This window comes from Quercus lobata, chromosome 8 (assembly GCF_001633185.2).
Source record: "Quercus lobata isolate SW786 chromosome 8, ValleyOak3.0 Primary Assembly, whole genome shotgun sequence".
NCBI classification, from domain to species: Eukaryota; Viridiplantae; Streptophyta; class Magnoliopsida; order Fagales; family Fagaceae; genus Quercus; species Quercus lobata.
In genome coordinates this window covers 60,290,260-60,317,018 of record NC_044911.1, presented here as the reverse complement: position 1 = coordinate 60,317,018, position 26,759 = coordinate 60,290,260, and the positions used below count along the sequence as shown (strand labels likewise).

At 32.1% G+C, this 26,759-nt stretch overlaps 1 protein-coding gene and 1 pseudogene across 1 annotated transcript; both read right to left on the bottom strand.

Annotated features, from left to right (window-relative positions):
- Positions 1 to 4,578: 4,578 nt before the first annotated feature.
- Positions 4,579 to 12,775, bottom strand: LOC115958074 (cucumisin-like). Its single transcript, XM_031076437.1, has 10 exons — positions 12,622 to 12,775; positions 9,655 to 9,740; positions 8,856 to 8,950; positions 8,510 to 8,753; positions 7,759 to 8,269; positions 7,022 to 7,125; positions 6,291 to 6,509; positions 6,094 to 6,205; positions 5,713 to 5,944; positions 4,579 to 5,320 (listed from the first exon to the last, which is right to left on the bottom strand). The coding sequence occupies exons 1-10, from the start codon at positions 12,715 to 12,717 to the stop codon at positions 4,797 to 4,799; spliced, it is 2,223 nt and encodes a 740-aa protein (XP_030932297.1). The 5' UTR covers positions 12,718 to 12,775; the 3' UTR covers positions 4,579 to 4,796.
- A 4,623-nt stretch (positions 12,776 to 17,398) lies between these two features.
- On the bottom strand, positions 17,399 to 21,163 carry LOC115957169 (annotated as a pseudogene).
- Between the last annotated feature and the right edge of the window lie 5,596 nt (positions 21,164 to 26,759).

Here is a 26,759-nt window from a genome sequence, read left to right as displayed (position 1 = left end):
GAGGGTGGAGAACTGTTGAGCCATATCAAGGATGTTGGCTAAGAAAAGTAGTAGTAACCAATCTGAACAAGAGTTGGAGGAAGCTTCCTGACGAAGCCATTGTTTCCTCTACATTAAATGCTCTGCACCAATCAAACATGCCGCATTAATAACTGAATGACACCTAAACAGTGTTTCAATAGCCTGTTACCTGCTCAACATAACCTCAAAATGAGGGGAGAAGAAATATGTAACCACTCAGTCACTTAAGAGCACGCGGCCACGCACTCAGTCACTCAAGAGCACGCAGCCACGCACAAGAGCACGCCTCACTCTGTCACTCACTCTCAATCTCATAGCTCACACAATCAGACGGCCTCCGTCTCACTCACTCTCAAGCACCACTACCCAAGCCCCAAGCTCTCTGCCTCTCACTGCTGGTCCAAGCTCTCTGCACCGCCGGTCTCATCCCTAGCTGTCACCGCCGGTCTATTCTCTACTTCTCTTCAATTTTTTTTCTTAAGTATTTCATTATCACATTCCCTTATAAATCCAAAAACCAACGAAAACCCATAGATTTCTTAAGTATTTCATAAAATGTTTTTGTTTTTTTTGTTTTTTGGATGAGCTCAAATAAGGTTACAATCTAAAATCGCCAATGTAGTTTGGTTTCTTGATGATTTTGTTGCAACTGTGATAGGGAAGCAACCATATTTGGAGAGTAGTTTGTTTTTGTTACATACTTGAATTTGTTGAGTGTTTGGTTGGATTTTGTTCTTATGTGAATTTGAGTTTTTGTGTGTGTGAGGACTATTTTGGTACTGTTTTTATGTTTTGTTAAATGATAGGCCAAAAATGTATTGACCTCTTGTGATAAATTAACCAATTAATTAGCGAAGTGAATTAATTAAGTCAATTTAACATATAATACACGTGGTAGCACAAACAAATCACTAACTAAGTTAAATGAAGTGGAAAATAAATTTGACACAGGTAATTTGTTTACGAATGGGGAAAACCACCGAGGTAAAACCCCACTAGGTGAATTTAAGGTCACCACTCCTGAGAATCCACTATTATCAAAACAAGCAATTACAAGTAAAGAAATCTTAGTACCTTATACCAACCTACAGTTGAACCCTTATCCTAATACCCAATTGGACTTGTTTAGTAGTGACAATCTCTCCTTTTCAATGCACGGATCCAAGTACGTGACTAACACACCAACTTGAGAAGGATGTTGACTACAAAGTTCTTTAGTTCATCCACACGATGAAGATCAAGAAGCTCCTTGGATACAAAACTCTACGACATACAAATGTAGCAGCTTCTTCAAGAGAAAGATGAATTAGGGCAAATTGTCTCTGGTCACAATGTGCATGTAACAACAAGTGCAACAACCTTATAACGGCCCTCAAAATAATCCTTATATGTGTTTAGGGTTGTGAGAAAAGAAAACCTAAACACATACAAATGGATATGTGTGAAATTTGATCTGAAAAACGAATTTTCGTAATTCTCGATAAATACAACTGTCGAGCTTATTTGTCGAGCTTCATCTTTTAAACCTCAATAAATACATCTATCGAGCTATCTGTTGAGCTTTAAAGAATAGCACTTCTTCACTTGATTCTTGGATAGATTTGCATGACTTCAATACTTGGACTTGAACTCTTGTTCCTTGAAATATTAAACACATCCTAGATCTACCTAATTACAAGTAAAGTGTATTTTGTCAAAAGATTAGCCAATTTTAAATGACATATGTTCTTAACATGATCCACATATGTCCTAACATTAAATAATGGTTCCGCGAGAGAAACCATATGCAGAGTATTTCTTTTTTAAAAAGGGGTGTGGAGGTTTATTGCAATAATAATGTTGAGACATGTATTTTCAGTTTATGTTCATTGTAACTTAATTTTTTGGAAATAGTTGTGCTCTTCTTCTTTATGATGGCATGTAAACCAATTAAAATTAATTTGTTATTTCTATGTTTGTTAAGGTTTTTGGAACAATTGACCACTTTTCTCATTTCCTAAAAGTTCAACTTGTTACTTCTCTCAAAATAATAACAATTAAAAAAACAAATTAAACTTTTCTGTTTATCATGCTTGGACCCATCCATAAAGTGCAAATGTAGAAGCAACCCGTGGGAGGAAGTTTCTATTTTTAATGGTTTACAAATTAACGAATAGATATAGTAAGGGTAATAAGTTTCTATGTGTATTGGACTGGCTCTTCTTAATTACATATCTTCAAAATTACTATCCTATCTTGAGTCTACTTATCAAGAAATGTGTGTGTTCAGAATAGGTTCAACAGTCAGCAATTGTCTAATTTGTATTTATAAAATCAAAATCAAAATTATATTTTTATATTTGCTAGTTAGAATTTGATGAAGTTTATTCCATTTTTTAATTCATTGTTGTGATAGGTTCTTCAACTAAGTTTGGAGATTGTACACTTCAATCAATTCTTGATGATGGGGAGCCTAATGAAGAGGATGGGAGTTGTGTCACAATTGTGGAGGATTAGACATTTTGTATTAATTTAGTAGCCTTTTTAATTTCTTAGACTTGTTGGATTAATTTGTTGGTTTGTAATTATTCTAAACTTGTGGGATTTATTTTGTAGCTTTTTAATTTCTTGGATTTGTTGGACTTGTGATACTTATTTCTTAGACTTGTTAGATTTATTTTATTTTTATGTTTAGCAGGCGATTTTAGCTATGATTTTGTTGATTCATGATTAAATGGTTATCTTAGTTAGGTGATTTATTGATTTATAATCTTAGTTATGATTTATTGGTTTATAGATGTATAATTAACAGGTGATTTATTGATTTATGATATTAGCTATGATTTATTGATTTATAGATTTATAATTAATAGATGATTTATTGATTTATGATTAACCTATGATTTGAATTGATTTGGCTGCCATATAACGTGGCCCAAATGCCAAATTTTGGCCCAAATTTGGCATTTGGGCCACGTTATATGGCTTGAATGGACTTGAATCTAGGCAAAAAAATTTAATGGGCTTCAATTCTTTTTTCTTTTTTTTTTTGGTGGTTGGGCCACGATTTGGGCCGCTACTTGGGCCCAAATCTAGTTGGGCTAAACGGTGCCCGCGGGGCGAGTCTGGGCCCCGCAAAAAAAATCTGTTTAATAATCGGGTTGGGTTTAGGTCACAAGTGCGAGCTCGCAGGTCAGGTCCAAGTATGCAAAAACCTGGCCCATTGCCATTCCTAAATTGTAGGTACCAAAAGAAAAGTGTGTTTAACGCTTGTTTTAAAGAAAATTGTTCTCCAAATGTCACTACAGTGAACATTTTTTTTTTTCAATTTAATTCAGTCTTTAAAGGTAATGTTTATTTAAATAATAATATATTTTTTTTGTCTTTAAACCCATCCGTCTCTCTCTCTCAAGTTCCCTTCATCAGTGGGCGAATTAGGTTGGGCTTCTTGGGTGTTTTGCAGTAGGGCTTGGTTGTTAGGAATTGCAATGGTGAGATGCAACTCTCTCTCTCTCAACACCATAACAACCTGAGATTTTAATTAGTATTTGTAAGGACTAGAGTCAGACCTTCAGCCCACTAAAAATGAATTATGGCCCAACAAGCCCAACACAATATATTTGTAAGAGAATGAATTTTACAGGTGAAAGACTTAGCAAATCAATCGTGGGCTACAATAGATTGGATTCATGCCAAGAAGATAAGAAAACACAATCTGAAGGGAATAACACTCCTCGATCAGGTCTGAGGATGAAGTGCTATTGTATTCACTCAAGTTTATCTCAATATAATGTGTTCTCTCCTTTCTTTTCTTTTCTTTTTTCTCTCCTAGATTACATGCCCCATTTTTCATGAAGACCATTCCCTTATATAGTCTTACCCTTTTTGATCCCAGCCTTCCACTTGTTGATTATGTAAGTGATCTCCTGGATGCTTGTCCCATTAGAACCCTCCTGAAAACTTTGTGAGTAGTTGTAAGCTAAAATATCACTGTTCAAACATCATTTCCACATAAATGCGACTAGTTGGATAGGTACAGAATATTTAATGTGATGGTAGCAGCCTTCTTCTCAAATATTTCTTAGTTTACTATTGACTCCTTTCTCTGAAACTTATCCTCAGAATTATGGTTGCCTCTTGCATGGTATTCTCTAGGCAACCGGGTTCCAACCTAACACAACGCTTCCCGAGGAAGTTTGGCTTCTCGGGAGACACCATTTGTTCGTTATTACTTGTTCTTGTCCTTGACGCATTAACCCACATACTTATCTTACTATTTGACCATCCTCGAGCTCCCTTATATCCTTGGGCAAGGCCCACGGCTCAATACTCCTACACAATTCATCTATCCCCACAGTATCTATCCCACACATTTTACAAAATAAAAATAAAAATTATAAATAAACCAAGATATTTGATTCTTTATATAAAATTAATCAAGTTGTATATTGTATCTGACGGTTCGCCTTTATTATAAAAATGTTATGAACATACGTATCATTTTTTTTTTTTTTAAGAAATAAGATTAATATACCATTATCTTAGGTCTCAAATTGTATCAAGTTGACCATGATTACACATCAAAAAGACATAATCTTTAATAGGGGCACTGCATTTAATTACAATCAAGCAGCAAATGTTTACATTCATTTTTCGTGGTGTAATTTCATTGCCACTATCGTCCTTCTTTATATGAGCATAATACTTCAAAGCTTTTGCTTTATTATTAATATTATTTTTGAAACCAAAGCTTTTGCTCGCTTAATATCAGTAATACAAGTTCCATATATAGAATGTCAAAATGCTTCATACACAACAATGGGGCTTCTCACTTGAAATGTGCCATCATCCCAAATTAAAGAAGCCGAGACTATTTGTCTATCTATTGTTCCTTTAATCGTAAGGACAAACGATAGCTTTTGTTTGAGTGATGTAAATGATAGAACACTAGGGTTCACTTTGATACTAAGTCCAGTTGGGGCACTCACTTTAGCTTTGTATGTAGATGTTGATGTTCCAACATTGGTGACCGTCCGATTGAAAACATGACTTATAGAATTTGAAGATGGTGTGGATAGAGCAAAAGAAGGATAGTTTAGATCAAAAACTTTTCCATCAGTACCTTTGGGACAACTACTATTGTCTCCGGTAATAGCTTGTAATAACTTTGTACTATATCCTTGTCCACACAAAAAAGCTATGTAGTCAAGTGCATCAATATCATATATTAAACCAGGATTTGCACTCTTATGTGGATTAATATTGCCTGCACCATATGCAAATTCAGCTCCAGAGCTCTCTTCAAGACTCATGGGGACAGCTGTAAGTAATTCACCAAATTGGTTGTGGTTATGGTTTATATTAAAATGAGGATAAAATACAATATTGATTCCTAAATTTTAATTTACCAACTATATTAGTTCCTAAAGTTTAAAGTTATATCTTTTAATTCCTAACAAACTTAAAGTAATCTTTTTTTTTTTATTCAACAACTGTCAAATCTCCCTAATAAAATGATGACGTGACTAAACTAAAAACTAGCACATCATCATTCCGTTGGACATGTTAGGAACAAAAGATGATCACTTAAAGCTTTAGAGACAAAAGAGACACTTTTGTCAGGGATTTAAAACAATCATTTTAAACTTAAAGAACAAACTAATTAGTTTGGCTTTAAAATGACCAAGATTAGGAATTGAATATAGCTATTACCAGTAGTCATAAGAGCAGATTTGATAGCCGCAGGTGACCAAGTGGGGTGGAAAGATTTGATGTATGCAGCCGCCCCTGAACCATGAGGGCAAGACATTGATGTCCCCGAGATTATATTATATGACAATGCCCTCTTATCAAAATTGACATTAGAAATTGGGGAAATTGGAGAAATTGAAGAAATTGGTGACCATGCAGCTAGAATGTCTACTCCAGGAGCAGCTAAATCAGGCTAAAACAACATAAAATAGATTTCAATAAGAAGAATAATACCAATAATTCTAGGAGCGTAACATATTTTACAACTTTATTCACCACTATTGACATAGTCGTTTGAGATTGATGCATAATAAAAGTGATTACTGAATACTAGAAAGTTACCTTGAGAATGTTGTGTGCAGCTGGGTTTGGACCTCTGGATGAGAATTCAGCTATGTAAGGCGCAAATGGATCTTTTCGGTCATCAGTCTTAAAAATAGTCGCAGTTGGGCTCCTGTAAAATTGTGCATCTTTATTAGAATTAGTATGTTCTGTGAGTTGTGAAGTCCTTAATTGTCTAAGGTATTTTAAATTAATACCTTGTCGAATTTATGTACAAGTAAATATCCCCACCATCCTCCAAGCTAAGGTAAGCTGCAGGCAAGGGAAACGCAAAAGCCCCAGAACTGGGGCGTCGACCTTGCATCACAGTACCAACTGCACCAGCTAAGAGTTGCCCAACCCCATAATTCTCAACATCACAAAGTACAATTTTACCTTTCACCAACTTTTTGTCCAAGGAATCTTCGTAGCAATACCTGCATTTTTCCAATAAGTTCCTTTATATATATATATATATATATATATATATATATATATATATATATATAATTCGATAGTTAAGTGGATGAATTTTAATCCTAAATATTTTTATTAAAAATGCTAAAAAATTTCAATTGAGTTATAAGGTTCCTGATAATTGGTACCACTTTTTTGAAGCACAAGGAATATTTTACCTGCTAGTTTAACAAATTTATGTACACTCGACTGACAAATGGTTTAAATTTTTCTCCTTTTGTTTGTGAGTAGTTCTAAGACCACAAACTATTTCATAACTTTTTTGCTACAATTCTAACGTGGCAGATTGGGAATGATTAACTATCACTTATAAATAGACCTACAATTTTTTCTTCACCCGTCATGCTTTGTCACATTACAATTGTAACAAAGAAGTTGTATAATTTTTTGTGGCACTAGAATTTTTCATTTTGTATATGTATATATCAAAAAAGTTGAGGCTTATTTAAATTTCCCTTTTTTTTTCAATTACCTGGACCTGGATGAATCATACTCTCCTGTCTTGTTTGGTGCATCTCCACCATAAATTATTGGATACGATTCATTTTTGAGGTCAAATGTATTAATTGAAATGCCCTACACATGAAGTAAAGAAATTCTTCAAATTAGTTTGCAGTTTTATTTTTATACCATAGACTTTACGCATGCAATTCGACACTTTTAAGGAAATGGTTCGCTCAGCACTTTCAAATAAAATGAAACTCCATATCTCACATTGAGTGACTGAGAGTGTTTTACCTTATGTTTCATCAATTACATTATATCATGTACCTATATTTTTTATATCTTAATTTATTGTTATTTTATGAGGAAAAAATAGGAATGTGTGGTAGACTACAATTGGTGAAGTATAAAATAAAACACCAAGAGTGGGATATAAGAATTTTTCCTAATGTATTAGCATTTACTAATGTTATTATTTTTCAGAAAAAAAAAAATTACATAGAATCTTATCTTATAGGTCAATAATAATAATAATAATTATTATTAATATTATTATTAAAAAAAATCCTAAATTCCACTATGAGTGTTAGATTCTATACTTCACCGATAGTAGTTTATTACATATGTACTTTTTTTTTTATCCTTAGAAAATAACAAAAGTTTACAATGGGAGGGTAGGCATGACATACTATGTACAATTGATAAAGTGAAACAGTTGAAGTAGAATAACTGATTTATGTTCCAAAACAAGGGCATATTAATTACCTCATAGAACTTGTTGTTACCTAATCGGACCTTGGTGTAGAACTTTCGGTCTATGGTGCTTGCAGCCACAGAAAGAGACCATGGGGCGAAGCTTGAGAGTGTTGCTAGATTTGGACCCCGGTTACCAGCAGAAGTTGATGTCAATATTCCATTTCTCATAGCATGAAAGGCACCAATGGCAATTGTATCTATAAAATAGTTGTCAGAAGATCCACCAATTGAAATAGATATTATGTCAACCCCATCAGCAATGGCATCATCGAATGCTGCAAGAATATCAGCATCATCACAGCCAAGATACCAACATACTTTGTACACAGCAATACGTGCTGATGGAAGCCCTCCTCGTGCTGTTCCCAAACCAATGCCTTTTACGCTGGCCTTGCTCACTAAGTTCCCAGCTGCTATTGATGCAACATGTGTTCCATGGCCTTCTGAATCTCTGGGAGATCGAAAATCTTCTTTTTGAAAATCTCGATCGCTACGGTAATATTTTGCTCCAATGATTTTACTGCATTAATTGTAACCACATTTGTTAGTTGTACTTTTTACTCTAAATTTATGTGCTTGACACAACGTTTTTCACAAACTTTTTCCCTAGTTGATAACATGGCTTTTTGTGATTGGAACAATATTACTTTTACTTGCTCTACGATTGACATCAATTTTATTGTTCACTAATTACAATTAGTCATGTTAGTAATTTATAAAATAGAATACAAAACACAATAGATGGATGTTAAAGATATACTTGTTGCAAGTGAAATCGGTTGAGGCTTGGCATTTGCCCTTCCATTTGATAGGTGGTGGACCAAATCCTTTGTCATTAAAGCTATCAGACTCCGGCCAAATTCCAGTGTCGAATACTCCTATAATGACGTCGCTCTCAGTTGTTGGTCTATCGACTTGCTTAGGAAGGCCAAGGAAGTCCCATGACCTTGTTGTATGGAGCTCTTTTTTTTTGTTAGGGAACACCGACACTACCCCATCCATTCCTACATATTCATTGTTACATCATTTTGTTATGAATTCAAGATTTTTTTTTTTTTTTTTTTGGGGTGGGGCTGGGAGGAAGAATTGTGATTAGGTTCACCCACCAGCCATTTTTTGAGCTTCTTGCTCAGTTAGCTCCACTGCAAATCCATGGAAACTCCTTTTGTAGCTATAGAGTAAAGATTCTGGACCAATATGGCTGAAAGTAGGCATATGCATTTTGACAGGTTAGGACCTAGAAGCATTTCATTGCCTGATAACTATAACCATTTTTTTTTTTATGTAATTGAGATCTTGTTAACTTTTTTTTTTTCTAACTTTTTTGAATCTAATGGATAAATTAAAAAAAAAAATCATATTTATATAAATTACAAAATTGCTAAAATCATTGAAATTGATAATAAAATAATAGCTAATAAAAATACAAAATGGAAAAATTAACACATATTACATAAAGTACATTGTTTAAGTTTAATATTTTATCAAAACATAAAATGAAAATGTAAAATGGAATTTTAACCAGGGTAGTGTTTCAAACTTTTTGAGACTTTGGTAATAAAGTTTTATATATAATATATAATATTAATAATTTTAAGGTAGAACCACAAATATATATTGAATGTATAACATTTATATTGAATCACATAACCTTAATATTATAATAATATGTAAAAAACAATGTTTATTATATTACATTTAATCATGATATAAGATTCTAAAAAAACAAGTGACATAGATATAAAATACAACATGTGAGACTCCACTTTTTATTTTCCCACTAAATATAACATGACAAAAACTTATCGTGAAAAATGTCAAAAACTTGTTATAACCAAAAAATAAATAAATAAATAACATTCATATAGCGAGTTTATGGTGGTGCCATTATACTACTTTTATAACCTGCCGATGACATCTTGTAGCATGCTTGTGTAAAGGGATGCTGTGGAAACCTCATTCCTCTTGTTGCCCATATACACAATATAAGCCTGTATGCATAATATTATATCATATCAAGAAAATAAAGTCAGTTTAAGTTGTGCTTAAAAGTTTTCCTTTATGAGTGTTTCACTTTATTCTTTACTAATCACAGTTTGCCACATAATTTTTTCCCCTTTAAGAAGTATCCAAAGTTTAAAATTAAAGGGGGAAGAAAAAATCAAATACTACATACCATACGGCAATTGCTGGCAGGGATAGAGGTAAGGGATTTGGGTGGGGAGACCAAAGGGGCCATGGCCCCCGCCATAACTTTTCAAAAATCTCCTTAACACAGTACCTATTTTAGAATTTAGCCCAATAAACTTGGCCCCCCAAACAACCTAACAACATCATCGGCCTCTTAACACAGTACCTATTTTAGAATTTAGCCCAATAAACTCGGCCCCCCAAACAACCTAACAACATCATCGGCCTCCTTAAAAAAAAAGCCCAAATAACAATCCAACAACTAAAGTTAAACGATTGGCATATGAAAGCCCAAACATTTACCAAAAATTTACTAAACCCATCATATTCATATAGCCAAAATCTCACTCCCCAATTTATTTAATTTTTTATTTTTTAAAGAAGAAAAATAAATGCCCAAAATTAAAGCTGGTCCAATCACTTTAGAAAGTTAATAATGTAACTAAAGTAGAGGCTAAAATATTATAATAAGTTTATCTAAAAAGCAAATATTTGATTAAAGTTGGTTGAGCATTCAGATTTGATTTCCTTTATTTAATAGCAATGCAACATACATAAAAAATTTAACAACATTTTTTCACAAAAGTTGAGTTGGCAAACTTTCTGTAGTTCTCATATTGGTTTATCACTAACATCACTTTTTTAACTACCATTAACAACTAGTCTCATTAACAATTGTGCAATTTTTTGTGTTTATAGATTTTCCCTTTTTGTCAATAAGTTTATCTAAAAAGCAAATATTTGATTAAAGTTGGTTGAGCATTCAGATTTGATTTCCTTTATTTAATAGCAATGCAACATACATAAAAAATTTAACAATATTTTTTTACAAAAGTTGAGTTAACAAACTTTTCGTAGTTCTCATATGGATTTATCACTAATATCACTTTTTTAACTACCAATAATAATTAGTCTAATCAACGATTGTGCAATTTTTTGTCTTCTTCTTATTCTTCTTCTTTTTTTATTTATTTATTTTTTTTATGTTTAAAGATTTTCCGCTTCTAAAGGTTGCTGACTTACTAAATATTTAATAAAGATATATATATATATATATATATTTTTTTTTTTTTTTTGAGAAACTTTAATAAAGATAGTTGAGCACTTGTTTTTAGTTTGACATCTTTATATTAAAGAGACAAAGAACATTTCTAGACATAAATAATTAACTTAGCAATAATAACTAATATTAACAACAATCTTAATTATAGCAACAATTGACTTTGGATTTTTTGTTTTCTTGTATTTTTTTTTTTTTTCTTTACCTAGCAAGTAGCAACCATAATTAATCTGAGTAACAACACATGTATTGTAGTGTGCGTTTGGCATGAAGAAGTTTGACAACTTATTTTACTATTAAGCTTATTTTTACTACTATTTATAAGTCTCACTGCACTTTTTAGTACTATTTATGGATCTCACTGTACTATTTCAATTAACTTTTACCTTTATCTACAACTAGGGGCGTAGCCAGAAAATTTTACTTAGGGGGGCCGAATTGTAGTATTGATATATTAATCATAGTTCATATTGAATACAAAATTATTAACTTTGATATATTGTTATATTCTTAAATATTAATGAACATACAAAAATTATATACTTTATTATAGAAAAATACAAAAAAAAAAAATCCAATAAAAGAATAGTTCACATCAAAATCATGCCTAACAATCTTTAATGGAATCAAGATAGCAATACAAAAATGTGAACAAAAAAATCTTAAACACCCTTATGCATATCAACACACACATAGTGGCAAAAGAAAGAAACAAAGATAATACTAATGGTAAAATAACAATGATGATTGATAAAAGAGAGAGAAAAGAAAATGCACTTGCATATTCACTTCTTTAAAGAGTCAAGAAGATGATGTTGCACCAGGAAAAAAAATGGATTAATAATTTTGGTTGAGATAGGAGTTTTTGTGTTGAGAAGAAAGAAAATGAGGCAATGGGTTGGCACTAGTAGATACAACCAAGCTTCGTTAGGTACCTAAAGATGAAAAAAAAAATTTTTGAAATTCTATTGGGAAATGGGTTGTCAATGATGCTAGAGAGTGAGTAGTTTTTTTTTTTTTTTTTTTTTTTTTTTTTTTTTTTTGCTGAATAGAGAGTGAGTTATTATCCATTGGATTAATTATAAATTTTTTGGACAATGGAGAATATCAACTATTAGTCATTATCTTTTGAACTAACTATAAATCTTAGGAATAATTGAGTTGGACAGATAATAATAAAGTTTTGAACAATTGAGGAGGCCAACTAAAAATCCATTGGACTAACTAGAAATCTTAGAAATAATTGGGGGGGCCGGTTCTAATTTTTTGGGAGGGCTATATCATATTACTAGTATAGTTGTAGGAGGAAAAAAAAAAATTGGGGGGGCCAAGGAGCAATGTAGCTCCACCCCTGTCTACAACTATTTCAACTAACTTTTACCTTTATTTACAGTACTTTCAGCAAAAAGTTTTCAGTTTCAGCAAAATAAGCGGATCCCAAACAGACCCTAAAAAACAATCATTTTGTGTTTTTCAGTTTGTTTATAAATTGCTAATATTGAATGAGTGTTAATTATTTTGAACTTTTATGAATTTTTTTATTCATATTCTCCCCTCAATCGAAATTTTGGCTTCGTCCCTAATTAATGCAACTGTAAATTAAGTGGAAAAGCATAATTTACCTTTCGATCATTCTGAGAAGTTGAATGACCAATAAGCAGAGTGGAGGCGAAGCTGAGAAGGAGAAGCATTAAAAGACTGGTGGTTTTGCCTGCCATTGGAGGGTCAGGTCAGGTAGCTATAAATCTGGCTGGCCTGTTATAAATATTACCTGCACAAAAGGTTTCAGCTCAACTGAAACTCCAGCCCTTTCAAAATACCATTGATGCTCGTGTATTATGATTCATAGAGGTCAAGTATAGTCATAACTCCTCCAAGTATTTAAAAGTCAAGCATTTAAGGAATACTAAAAGTTTTAACTTGATTTATAGTGGCTGCCAATGATGGGACTATGTAGTGGCATAGCCGACCAAGTGAGAAGAAGATGAGTCTGGGATAGGGGGAGGAGGTAGATATATAGAGCCTTAGAGGACGGGGTTCGTATAGTTTCTTGTTGGAGACTAACAATAATAATAATAATAATAATAACTAGTCGCTAACCTGTGCGATGCACGGAAGAATAAAACAAAAGTTTTAAATTTTCACTTTTGCTTAAATTTATAACCACTTGAAAATAAAAGTTACAATTGAAAAGGGAAAAAAATTCTAGTACCAATGATAAGTCCAACACCAATAATAATTTGGTATTTCTTTGATATCAGTAATAATTTGTTATACCTAAAATTTATGCTAAAAAAGACAACATTAATACTCCCTCCGTCCCACTTTATTTGTCCTCTATTCCATTTTGAGATGTCCCAAAATATTGTCCTGTTTCTAAAAATAAAAGTCATTAATTTACTAATGTTCCTATTATACCCCTATTAATTTATTAATTCAATTTTTTGATAAATTTATTTAAGGGTAGTTTTGAAAATTTGTACATTTTTAAAAGGTAGACAAGACAATAAATGATGTTCCCTTAAAAAATTTGACTTTTCAAACAGGACAAACAAAGTAGGACGGATGGAGTATATAATTATTCCCAATACCCAAAAATCATACTCAATAGGAACAATATTTTTTAAAAAAGATTAAAGAAATTGTTAACAAACCTGGAATAGCAGTATTATAAATTATTAAAATATAAAGAAAATAATGTAAATAATCTAATATAAAAAGATTGAAGAAATTTTTAATAAACCTGGAATAGCAGTATTATAAGTTATTAAAATGTAAAGGGAATAATGTAAATAATCTAATATCACTTAACCTATTTTATAATTTTAAAAAAATCAATAAATGAGCCCATAAAAAGAAAATCAAACAATAAGTACAGCAGAAGAGAAAGTGACATAAGGATGAGGGTGGGAAATTACCCTTTTTTTTTTTTTGAGAAATGGGTGGGAAATTACTTGGGTAATTTCATAAGTCCAATCCGTGTTTTTAATTCTCTCATCTTTATTTTTTTTGTTATATTTTTTTTCTCTTATCTTAAATTGTTCTCATCCACACATTTAAATTATTTTTACTTTCCCAATACCTTGACTTTTCTTTCCCAATGGCTACACGATCAAATGTTATATTCTTTATTCTCATCCTCACAAATCTCTTTCTCTCCCTCCATCTATTCTCTTCCTCACAAATTAGTTTCAGTCACAGAAACAATAAAAATGCAAGATTTTTCTTACATATTGCATCGTCATCATGCTCTTTTCTTTTTTCTTTTCTTTTTTTCAAAAGATTTTGCAGAACCATTCATCTCAACGTTTTGACAGATCTCATGGTGGTTGAGGCTTCAACAATAATGATAAGGTGCTATGAGCTTGTAAAATACTAATTCACAGGCTCATAGCATAAGGTGCTTTGAGCTGGTAGAGGAAGGCAAGGAAGAGCTGGCAAAGCATCATGAAAGGGAAAGGCAGAGCATCGGGTTTTAGAAAACTTTTATTTTGTGGGTATAGTGGGTTTTCATTGAGGAATCTGTGGTCTTTAGATGCGATGCGATGCTTTGCTGTTGGTTTGCCATGGGTCTGATCGAGGAGAAGCTGGTAGAGAAAGGAAGGGAAGAGATGGCAGAGCATCGTGAAAGGTGAAAGGCAGAGCATCGGGTTTTAGAATACTTTTATTATGTTTTTTTTTTTTTTTTTTTTAATATTGTGCTGATGTGGAAATTTGTGGGAGTTTCAAAAGCTTCGGTTTTATATGTATATATAGATAATAAATTGTCATTTAAAAAAAAAAAAAAAAAAAAAAGAAGAGGAAAGGAAGCAAAACAAGCCAACCAACGTGGCACAATAACATACCGGAAAAAGCAAAAAGAAGAAGAAAGTGGAAGTAAAAAAATAGAAAAAGAATAGCAATGTTAAATAAGGGGAAGGGAAATTGGGTAATTCCCCATCAAATCCATTCTCTCTCCACTTTTCTCCCTAGTTTTCTCCCCAACTTAGGGAGAAAACTATTTCCTCTTAAATAGTGGGCACAGGGAGAAACTCCCCCACCCCCCCTTTCTCTTCCCCCCCCCCCCCCCGCCCCCCTTTCCTTTTTTCTCTCTCTATTTTTTCTTCTCAAATTCTTAGGGTCCATTTGACTAGAGGAGTGGAAAAGTAAGAGAATAGAAAAGATTTTATTTTCTCTCCTATTTATTTGGTTGGGAGTGGAAAAGTGGATGGATAGAAAAATTGAGTTTGAATAAATTTACTCATATATCCTTGTTAAAAAATGATGCCCAAGTAAAACTAAAAAGTGACAAATAATCACGTCTAGTTAAAAAAATAAATAAATAAAGTAAAAACAAAAAAACAAAACAAAACAAAACACAAACAAACAAACAAGTATCACGCCCAGACCCTAGAAAAAAGAAAAAGAAGGAGACAATGTTGCCCAAAAAAAATAATAATAATAAAAAGCAACAAGGCAACAATACTACTAGGGAGAAGAAAAAAAAATAAAGGCAACATGAAGAAGCTCATGTGCATATATATATGGGCATTTTTGTCAATCAAGAAAAAATTTATTCCCACTTAATTTTCTCTCCATTTTGGAGAAAAAACTTTTTGGTGGGCTCGGGAAGAAAACACTTCGGCCTGACCATTTATTTTCCTTCTTCTCTATCCAATCAAACACGCTCCAAAAAAGATTTTCTTCTTATTTTCTCTCCAATGTTTTCCATCCACCTTATTTCACCTTCAAACAAGTACACAATTAGAGTTGTAGTATTAACGATTGAGATCCCAATAGTAATATTTTTTTTAGTGTCCTATGTCTATAGTTTGAACCCCACCTCTCCCTCCCTCCCTCTATCTCCTCCTCCTAATTTACTCCCCACTATATATCTTAAACAAAATTAAATTTTATATTACAACACGTAACATGAACATAGGTCCTCTTAATTTAAGGCTTCAATATCACTATACATAAGAAAAGTACTAAACATTTCTCATAAGAAATTATCAATATATCAGAAAATAAAAATTTACACACAGTTGCTTTTTCTAGTTTTGTAAAAATTTGTGTATTAAGGGTTTGTGTAATAGATACTACTAAAAAAATATATCTACAATTATATCCTCCAAAAAGTGACATCACCGCCAGCTAACCAAAAATTAGATAAGTATATTTTAAGGCATGTAGTTTTTTTTTTTTTTTTTTTAGAATACTAAGTAACACACATACACAAGGGAGAGGGACGAAGGTTTTAAAGAAACTAACAGTGGTGTATATCCAAAAGAGTCTAAGTATATATTGGAAGACCCTTTTTTTTTTTTTCTTCTGTGAAGGAGATATTGGAAGACTTGAAGCAGTAAAGTCTAGGTAAAGACAGAGTAAACGTACCATACTTAACAAATTTCCATTGTTGATAAGACTTGCAAATGAGAATTCATCCCATATCCATGTTTACCTGTCAATTAATTAGCATTAATAATAGTGTCTATCCCACACATAATAGTTGTCAATATTAGTCATCTAATATCTTATATGGTCCCCTAACAAATAATCTCTCTCTCTCTCTCAAACTAAAATCATATTTGAAAATTAGATTTCAATTTTCTTCTTTCATCATGTATCAGTTTTTTCAAGGTAAATCAAAACTCATTTTACAAAATAAAAACTAAAACTATATCTCTTTTTTGTTAAATTTTATACATAAACCAAGGTATTTGGTTCTTTATATAAAATTAATCAAGTTATATATTTTATTTGATGATTCGTCTTTGTTTTGAATATGTTGTGAACGTATATATCTTCTTCTTCTTTTTTTCCTTTTTCTTTTTTTGTTGAGAAATAAGATTAATACACCATTATCTTAGGTCTCAAACTAAAATCATATTTGAAAATTAGATTTCAATTTTCTTCTTTCATCATGTATCAGTTTTTTCAAGGTAAATCAAAACTCATTTTACAAAATAAAAACTAAAACTATATCTCTTTTTTGTTAAATTTTATACATAAACCAAGGTATTTGGTTCTTTATATAAAATTAATCAAGTTATATATTTTATTTGATGATTCGTCTTTGTTTTGAATATGTTGTGAACGTATATATCTTCTTCTTCTTCTTTTCTTTTTTCTTTTTTTTGTTGAGAAATAAGATTAATACATCATTATCTTAGGTCTCAAACTATATCAAATTGACCCTGATTACATATCAGAAAGACAATCTTTAATAGGGGCACTATAGTTAATTACAATCAAGCAGCAAAGGTTTACAACCATTTTTTGTGGTGTAATTTCATCCCCATAGTCATCCTTCTTTATGAGCATACTACTTCAAATCTTTTGCTTTATTATTAATTTTATTTTTGAAACCAAAGCTTTTGCTTGCTTAATATTGGTAATACATGCTCCATATATAGAATGTCAAAATGCGACAATGGGGCTCCTCACTTGAAATGTACCATCATCCCAAATTAAAGAAGCAGAGACTATTTGTCTATCTAATGTTCCCTCAATAGTAAGTGTAAACGATAGCTTTTGTTTGAGACATGTAAATGATAGAACACTAGGGTTCACTTTGATACTAAGTCCAAGTGGGGCACTCACTTTAGCTTTGTATGTAGATGTTGATGTTCCAACATTGGTGATTGTTCGATTGAAAACATGACTTATAGAATTTGAGGATGGTGTGGATAGAGCAAAAGAAGGATAGTTTAGATCAAAAACTTTTCCATCAGTACCTTTGGGACAACTACTACTGTCTCCGATAATAGCTTGTAACAACTTCGTATTATATCCTTGTCCACACAAAAAAGCTATGTAGTCAAGTGCATCAATATCATATATTAAACCAGGATTTGCACTCTTATGTGGATTAATATTGCTTGCACCATATGCAAATTGAGCTCCACAACTCTCTTTAGGACTCATGGGAACAGCTACAAGTAATACACCAAATTGGTCATGGTTATGGTTTAAAAAAAATGAGGATAAAATACAATATTGATTCTTAAACTTTAATTTATCAACTATTTTAGTTCCTAAAGTTTAAAGCTATCACTTTTAATTCCTAACACACTTAGAGTAATATTTTTTGTTCTTCAATAACCGTCAAATCTTTCTAATGAAATGATGACGTGACCAAACTAAAAACTAACACATCATCATTCCATTAGACATGTTAGGGATAAAAGGAGATCACTTTAAATTTTAAAGACAAAAGACAATCACTTATATATGCACTTAAGTTTGGAACAGACTAATTAGTTTGGCCTTAAATTACTAAGATTAGGAACTAAATATAACTATTATCAGTAGTCATAAGAGCATATTTGATAACTATAGGTTTCAATAAGAAGAATAATATCAATAATTGACATGCTTAGTTGTGATTGATGCATAATAAAAATGATATCAATGATGAATCCCGATGAAAGTAATGTTATTTCATACTCAAAGAGTCATATCAACCATTGTCAAATATTTATATGTTAAAATTTTGTGTCCCTAGAATTACTCAAATAATACAAGGGTTCAAATGTTTAAAAGAAAAAGAAAAAAAAAAAAAAGTGATCATTAGAAATTACCTTGAGAATGTTATGTGCAGCTGGACTTGGACCTCTAGATGAGAATTCAGCTACGTAAGGAGCATATGGATCTTTACGTTCATTAGTCTTAAGGATAGTCGCAGTTGGGCTTCTGTAAAATTGTGCATCTTCATTAGGATTAGTATGTGTTGTGAGTTGTGAAGTCCTTAATTGTCAAAGGTGTTTTAGCTTAATATATATACCTTGTCGAATTTATGTAGGAGTAAATGTTGCCACCATCCTCCAAACTAACGTAAGTTGCAGGCAAGGGGAACGCGAAAGAAGCAGAACTGGGGCGTCGGCCTTGCATCACAGTACCTACTGCACAGGCTGAGAGTTGCCCAATCCCTTCATTCTCAACATCACAAAGTACAATTTTACCTTTCACCAATTTTTTGTCTAACGTATCATAGTCGCAATACCTACATTTATACAGTAAGTTCCATTTTTTTAACTACCATTTGGGATTTGAACTCTGTATATTTTTATTGAAAATATAAAAAAGTGTCAATTGATAGTGCTCTTTTGAAGTTATTTCACTTGCTAGTTTCATAGATTTGTGTATGCACAGCTTTTCAAATGGTTAAACATGTTCCTTTTGTCTATATGTACATCAAAAAATAGTTAAAGATTATTTGAACTTTCTTATTATTTTTCAGTTACTTGGAAATGGATGAATCGACATTTGCTTTCTTGTTTGGTGCATCTCCCCCATAGATTATTGGATACGTTTTATTCTTGAGATCAAATGTATTAATTGAAATTCCCTACATATGAAGAAAAGAAATTATTCAAATTAGTTTGCAGTTTTAATTTTATGCCATAGGCTTTACACGTGCAATTTGACACAATTAAGGAATAAGGAAATGGTTAGCTCAGCACTTTAAAATTGAATATAACACTATATCTCACATAGAGTGACAAAGTACTGTTTCACTTTATATTTTATCAATTACTTTATAGTCTATATAATGTGTGCATATATTTTTTCAATCTTAAATTTTTGTTATTTTGTTTCTCCAATTTTTTTTTTGTTATTTTATGAGAAAAAAAGAAGAATGTGTGGCAAACTACAATTGATGAAGTATAAAATAGAATATAGAGTATAATATAGGATAATTCCTTATGTATTAGCATTTTATTATTGTCATTATTTTTCAAAGAACAAAATATAAAAAATTAAGAATTCCAAGATACCACTCTGAATGTTCTACTATATACTTCACCAATCACAATTTATTACATATCTTATTTTATAGTCCTTAGAAAATAACTTTTTAAGTTTACAATTAATAGAAAATAAATAAGCATGGAATTCTATAATTGATAAAGTGAAATAGTAAGAGTAGGATAAATGATTTTTATTCCAACACATGGACTAGACATAATAATTACCTCATAGATCTTGTTGTTACCAAATCGGACCTTGGTGTAGAACTTTCAGTCTGTGGTGCTTACAGCCACAGAAAGAGACCACGGGGAGAAGTTTGAGATGCTTCCCAAATCTGGACCCCCATTACCAATAGAAGTTGATGTCAATATTCCATTTCTCATGGCATGAAAGGCACCAATGGCAACTGTATCTGTAAAATAACTCTTAGCAGATCCACCAAGTGATACAGATATAATGTCTACCCCATCAGCAATGGCATCATCAAATGCTACAAGAATGTCAGCATCATAACAGCCACCAAAACATACTTTGTACACAGCAATTCGTGCTGATGGAAACCCTCCTCGTGCTGTTCCCAAGCCAAGGCCTTGTACGCTTGCCATGTTAACTAAGTTCCTAGCTGCTATTGAAATTGATGCAACATGTGTCCCATGGCCACCTGAATCTCTTGGAGATCGAATATCTTCTTTTTCAAAGACTCTATCGCTACGGTAATATCTTGCTCCAATGATTTTGCTGCATTAATTGTAACCACATTTGTTATTTGTACTTTTTGACTAAATTGTGTCCCTTTGATATAACTACTGACATGATTTTTTGTAATTTAAATATTTTCATGTAAGTTTATTATCGAAACTATTTTTATTATGCATCAATTACAATAAATCATGTCACTAATTATTAAAAAAAAATTGTGAAAATTAAATATTGTGCATGTTTCATAGAATCTATACAAAACACATTGGTTGGATATTAAAGATATACTTGTTGCAGGTGAAATTAGTTGAGGCTTGGCACTTTTCCTTCCATTTGCTAGGTGGTGGACCAAATCCCTTGTCATTAAAACTATCAGACTGGCCAAATTCCATAGTCAAATACTCCTATGATGACATTGCTTTCAATTGTTTTTCTATCCACTTGCTTCAGAATCGGAAAGCCAAGAAAGTCCCATGACCTTGTTGTATGGAGCTCTTTCTTTTGGTTAGGGAACACCGACACTATGCCATCCATTCCTACATATTCATTATTACAACAGTTTGTTATGAATCCCTTTTTTTTAGGAGGGGGTGGGAATTTGGATCAGGTTCACCCATCGGCCATTTTTTAAGCTTCTTGCTCAATTAGCTCCATTGCAAATCCATGGAAACTCCTTTTGTAGCTATAGAGTAAAAATTCGGGATCAATATGGCTGAAAGCAAGCATATGCATTTTGACAAGTTAATAACTTTATCCATATATATTTTCTAATGTAATTGAGACTTGGTTAGCTTAAAAAAAATTTTTAACTTGTGGAATCTAATGGATTAATAATAAAAAATTACTAAAATCATTGATATTGATAATAAATAGCTAATAAAAATGAAAAATTAACCTGTATAACATAAAATACATTGTTTAAGATTTATATTTTATCAAAACATAAAATGATAGTGAATGGAATTTTAACCAAGGTATATAGTGTTTCAAACTTTTTGCGACTTTGATAATAGAGTTTTATACATAAAATTAATATAAGGATATGAAGATTAGAGAAAATTATACTTTACTACCCTAAACTATGCCCTAAATTACACTTTTCACCCTAAAGAATTCGGATGCACAATTGGCAATCTAAACTATGACCTTTGTTACACTTTGCAACCCAACGTTAGTTTTACCGTTAAGTTGGAAGGAAATATAAAGCATGTAATTTGCTTAAATGGAACAAACATAAGGGAACAAACGTATGAGACCAAAAACCCCCTCTCCCCAATCAATTAAAAACTTTTTTTTTTCATCTCTCTCTCAACACCACCATAGATTCATAAAGAATATAAAAAAATTTAGACCGTAGTCTACACAAGGAGATGGGAACAAAATTGGGTCAGTCTTCTCAAGATCTCTAAATTGTGTTGAGTAATTGGATTGGATTTTGGATTTGGACCTTTATGGGGAACTATACTTTGTTCACTTGCTATTCTGGTTGGCGCTTGTTGTAGCCATGAAAATTGAAATTGGTCCTTGAATGGTTTACGCATCTCATTTTAAATGGAACATTACCTACATGTTTTGGGTTTTTTAAAATCTTAATTGCATATATGAATCCCACTCGGCTTTTTCACATCCACCAAGCCATTTTGTAAGTACCTCTGTATCACCATGATGTCCAGCACTTCTAATGGCATGGTGACCAACAACAATCTTCAACTTTGCAATGGATTCCATTGATTCTACCTCGTATTATAAAGATTTATAAAGAACACGAACATAGTTTTAGGGATTTCATCGCGGTGGTGGAACAATGGTGGTGCCAAAGATGATTTTGCTTTGGGGATTTAAGGTTGCAGAGATTTTGATTTGGGGAGAGGGGATGTACACATGAGAGAGATGGAAAAAAAAGTTTTTTTTTAATTGATTGGGAAGATGGGTTTTTGGATCTTTTATGTTTGTCCCACTTAAGCAATACACATGTGCAAGTCACATGCATCATATTTCCATCAAACTTAACGGTAAAATTAATGTCTTTGGGTGCAAAGTGTAATAAAGGTTATAGTTGTTAGGACATATGTGATTTGATGTTAGGAACATATGTTAATTTAGAATTGGCTAATCCTTTAACAAAACGCATTTTACTTGTAATTTGGTAGATTTAGGATGTGTTTAGTATTTCAAGGCACAAGGTTTCAAGTTAAGTGTTAAAGCCATGAAAATCTGTTCAAGAAACAGGTGAAAAAGTATTGGATTTTAAAGCTTGACAACTAGTATCTATCGAGGTTTAAAAAGTTGTTGAAGCCCGATGCTTTATAGCTAGCTCAATAGATACCCTATCTGTCGAGGTTTATGGAATTCAATTTTTCAAAGTTGATTTTCATCCAATCCATGAGTATATGTTTGGGCTTTCTTTTCTCACAACCCTAAACATATATAAGGATTATTTTAAGGGCCATAAAAGGTTGCGCAAGTGTGAAATAAAGTTTTGTTCATGCAAATTGTGACCGTAGACAGAATTTGCCCTAGTTCATCTTTCTCTTGAAGAAGCTATTGTGTCTGTACACCATAGGGTTTTGTGACTAAGGAGTTTCATGATCTTCATCGTGTGATGAACTAAAGAACTTTGCAGCCAACATCTTTCTCAAGTTGGTGATTAAGTCACGTACTGGGATCCATGCATCTATTGATTAGTCATGTACTGGGAGCCGTGCATTGAAAAGGAGAGATTGTCACTACAGAACATGTCCAATTGGATATTGGGGTAAGGGTTCAATTATAGGTTGGTATAAGGTACTAAAATTTCTTTACTTGTAACCGCTTGTTTTGATAATAGTGGATTCTCGGGAGTGGTGACCTTAAAATCACCTGATGAGGTTTTTGCTGTATAGATTTTCCCTATTCATAAACAAATCACTGTGTTAATTTAATTTCCACTGCATTTAGTCAATTGGTTAATTTATCACAAGGGGTTAATACATTCTTGGCCTATCAATAGTTTAGGGTGCAAACTGTGCATACAAATAGTTTAGGGTGCAAAGTATAATCTGGGACATAATTCAGGATAGTAAAATGTAATTTCTCCTAAATAATAATATAAGGATGTGAAACTACAAATGCGACAAAAATATGCCATATAAATGCTATATGTGAGATTAATATTAAATATAACATGACAAAAACTTATTTTGAAAATTGTCAAAAGCTTTCAATGTACACAACCAAGCAATGTTATAATTTTTTGGGCTTGCTATGTTATAATATTTTTTTTCAGATTTTAGTTCAAAATTTTTTTTTGAGCTTTTTCTTTTTTCTTGAAAGCCACAATATATTGTTAAGTAAAACAAATTATGGAGCAAAGTTTAATTTTATTTGCATAAAAAAAATTAGGCTCAACCTTGGGCCGCATTTTAAAAATGCGGCCACAGTAAAAGCAGACAAAAAAAAAAAAAAGGAGTTAAAGAAAAATTAAACTGCGGAAGTCCTTAGGCCGCGTGTTTATCTCAAAAAAACGCGGCCTCAGAACCTGTCTATGGCCCCGCGTATAAAACGGGGCCTTAAGGTTCGCCTTGGGCCACATTTTTAAAAACGGGGCTTTTGCCTCACCTTGGGCCGCGTTTTTTATGGCCGCGGATAAAAAACGCGGCCCAAGGCCCCCGCGTTTTGTAGTGCCAGTTTTTTTTTGAAGGGTAGACAAATATAAAATTTTAGATTATTATATATAAAAAAAAATAAAAAATAAAAATCAGGTCAAGGTGGTCCTGTGACCACCCTGGCCTTCAAGTGCCGACACCCCTGGAAATAGTGGCTGCCAATGGTGTGAAGAAGATGTAATAGTGACATAGCCAGCCAAGTGATCATGATCAGAAGAATATGAGAATGGGATATGGCCATATGGGGGAGGTAGATAGAGCCGAAGAGGACAGGGTGTAGTTTCTTGTTGGAGAGCTTGGGCTTCAAATTGACAAAATATCTTGGGTGTCTTTGTACTAAGTGGCCCCGTAAATGTCCCAACATTCAAATCTTCCCAAGATTCTTAAGGCAAAGCCGCAGTAATTCTCTATAAAACTAAAAATAAGTGTGAATTTGAATTTTTTTTTTTTTCAACTGTTTAGTTGATTTGTTTATATGGTATAATTTTTTTTTTTAATTTCATTTTTCAAATCTACAATTGTACCTTTTTTTTTTTTGTATATAGCTTTCAGCAAAAAGTTGATCCAACTGCATTCCAGGATTAGATATTTAGATATGCAATCCCAATAAAAGTGAAATTGTGTAAGATAGATAAATAACATTATCTTTAATTATAAAATAATAACTAGCTCATAATCATATGCATATGCATCAGCACATTTAAAAATAAATAATGCTAGATTCTTTTTTTTTTTATGAAAAACATATTAAACTTTAATACTTAAGTTGAATTCTACCTATATATTCTTAAAAAATTTGAAAACTCTACGAAAATTTTGTAAATATATTATTTGGAAAAACACTCAAAAGATTTATTCTTGATTAATCCTTTTAAGGGGGAAAGAAAGTAATTTGTTTACCAATTTACATGCTTTCCTTTTTTCTTTTTCTTTTTCTTTTTCTTTTTCTTTTTTAAGAAAAATTGTATGGGCGTTTAGTTCAAGGAAGACCTTTGCCTATATAAGTACGACCACAGTATTTATTGATTGAGGAGCCAGAGTCTAAAGAATCTAAATGTTATACAGTTATCTGGTGGACCATGTCATTTGTCCACCATTCCATTAAAAGACTCTTATTTATTTAAAATTGCTAAATCAGTAATCAGTTTCTGTTAAAAAAAATTTCTAACTCAGCAATTTTAAACAGATATGAGTCTTTTAGTGGAATAGTACACCATGTCACTTATCCACCATGTGAACCTTATAATTTCTCATAAATAAGAGAGTCAGAAGTAGAGGTGGGGCCATAGATACTTCATTAAAAGGGTTCAGAGTAGGGGTGTGCAGAAAACCCACCAACCCGCCAAACCCGACCCAACCCGACCCGACCCACCTGGTTGGGTCGGTTTTTAAGGCTTGGTGGGTTGGGTTGGGTTACAAAAAAAAAAAATTTATAGCGGGTCGGGTTGGGTTTGGGTCATAAAATTATAAACCTGCCAAACCCAACCCGACCCACCCATATTTAATATATATTTAAAATATATTTTATATTTAATAATTTTTTTAAATCAATTGTAGGGCACTTATATATATATATATATATATATTATTTAATAATTTTAAAAAAAAAAACAGCTGTAGAACAGCATTTTCTCAGTTCCTCCTACTAATACTAATTTAATATATATATAATATATTATATAATTAATAAATTTTTTTAAATAGCTAGTTCTTCCTATCCTATATAAAAGCCAATTAGTTCACACAAATCCTAATAAATTACTATTGTTGTTTAGTCATTAGTGTTGTTTTCCTTTAAGGAGTTACATTGATACTAATCTTTAGGTTTTTTTAATATATTAATATTTTTTTTCTACTCAATTTAATAATAATAATAATAATAATAATAATAATTTGTCAAACCCATGGGTTCAACCCGACCCATGTGGGGTTGGATTTATGTGACGGGTTGGGTTAGGTTGAATTATTTTTGACCCACCATGGTGGGTTGGGTCAAAAAATCTCCTCAACCCGACCCAACCCGATCCATGCACACCCCTAGTTCAGAGTTCAGCCATAGAATAACCTAACAACCATTAGAGTAGCAGTATCGTCTACTTTTGTAGGTGGTCGACTTAAAAACCAAATTTATGCACTGAAAATTGTGATAGCCCAATGTAATAACTATTACTACAAGAAACGAGGGCTATAGCCACGTTTCTAAAACACGGCTATAGACCCTAAAAACGCAACTATAGGCTATAGTTGCGTTTCTTATAGCCGCGTTTGTAAACGCGGCTTATACTACATGACAATAGCTCTATAGGTCTATAGCCCTATGCCAATTAGGCCATTGCCTAAGCCCCCTACTAGAGAAGGCCCCAAATTTGGGGGGCAAAAAAAAAAAATATATATATATATATATAAATTTTTTTGGAAGATATTAAAAAAATTTAGTTTACATTTTTTTTCACTATTAAGAAGGCCCAAAGAATTAAGTAATGCCAGAGATAGATATATAAATTTGTCTTACAAATAGACGTGTTAATAATTACAAGTAATTTAAATAGAAAAATGTTATAAATATTATAAATTTCACTACATTACTTTTATTTTTTTATTTTTTTAATAAAGATAAAAATTATACTCTAATTTAATTTAAGTGTATATATGTCTCTTTTGGTGACTTGGACCCCACACCACAC

Bases quoted from the DNA above. Each gene is read 5' to 3' on its own strand.
- LOC115958074 (XM_031076437.1), bottom strand. From the start codon at position 12,717: ATGGCAGGCAAAACCACCAGTCTTTTAATGCTTCTCCTTCTCAGCTTC. The intron at 8,754-8,855 runs GTGGGTGAACCT...ATGAATATGTAG, and splicing joins AGAAGCTCAAAAAATGGCTG to GAATGGATGGGGTAGTGTCG. The intron at 8,270-8,509 runs GTATATCTTTAA...CAATTAATGCAG, and splicing joins ACCGATTTCACTTGCAACAA to TAAAATCATTGGAGCAAAAT.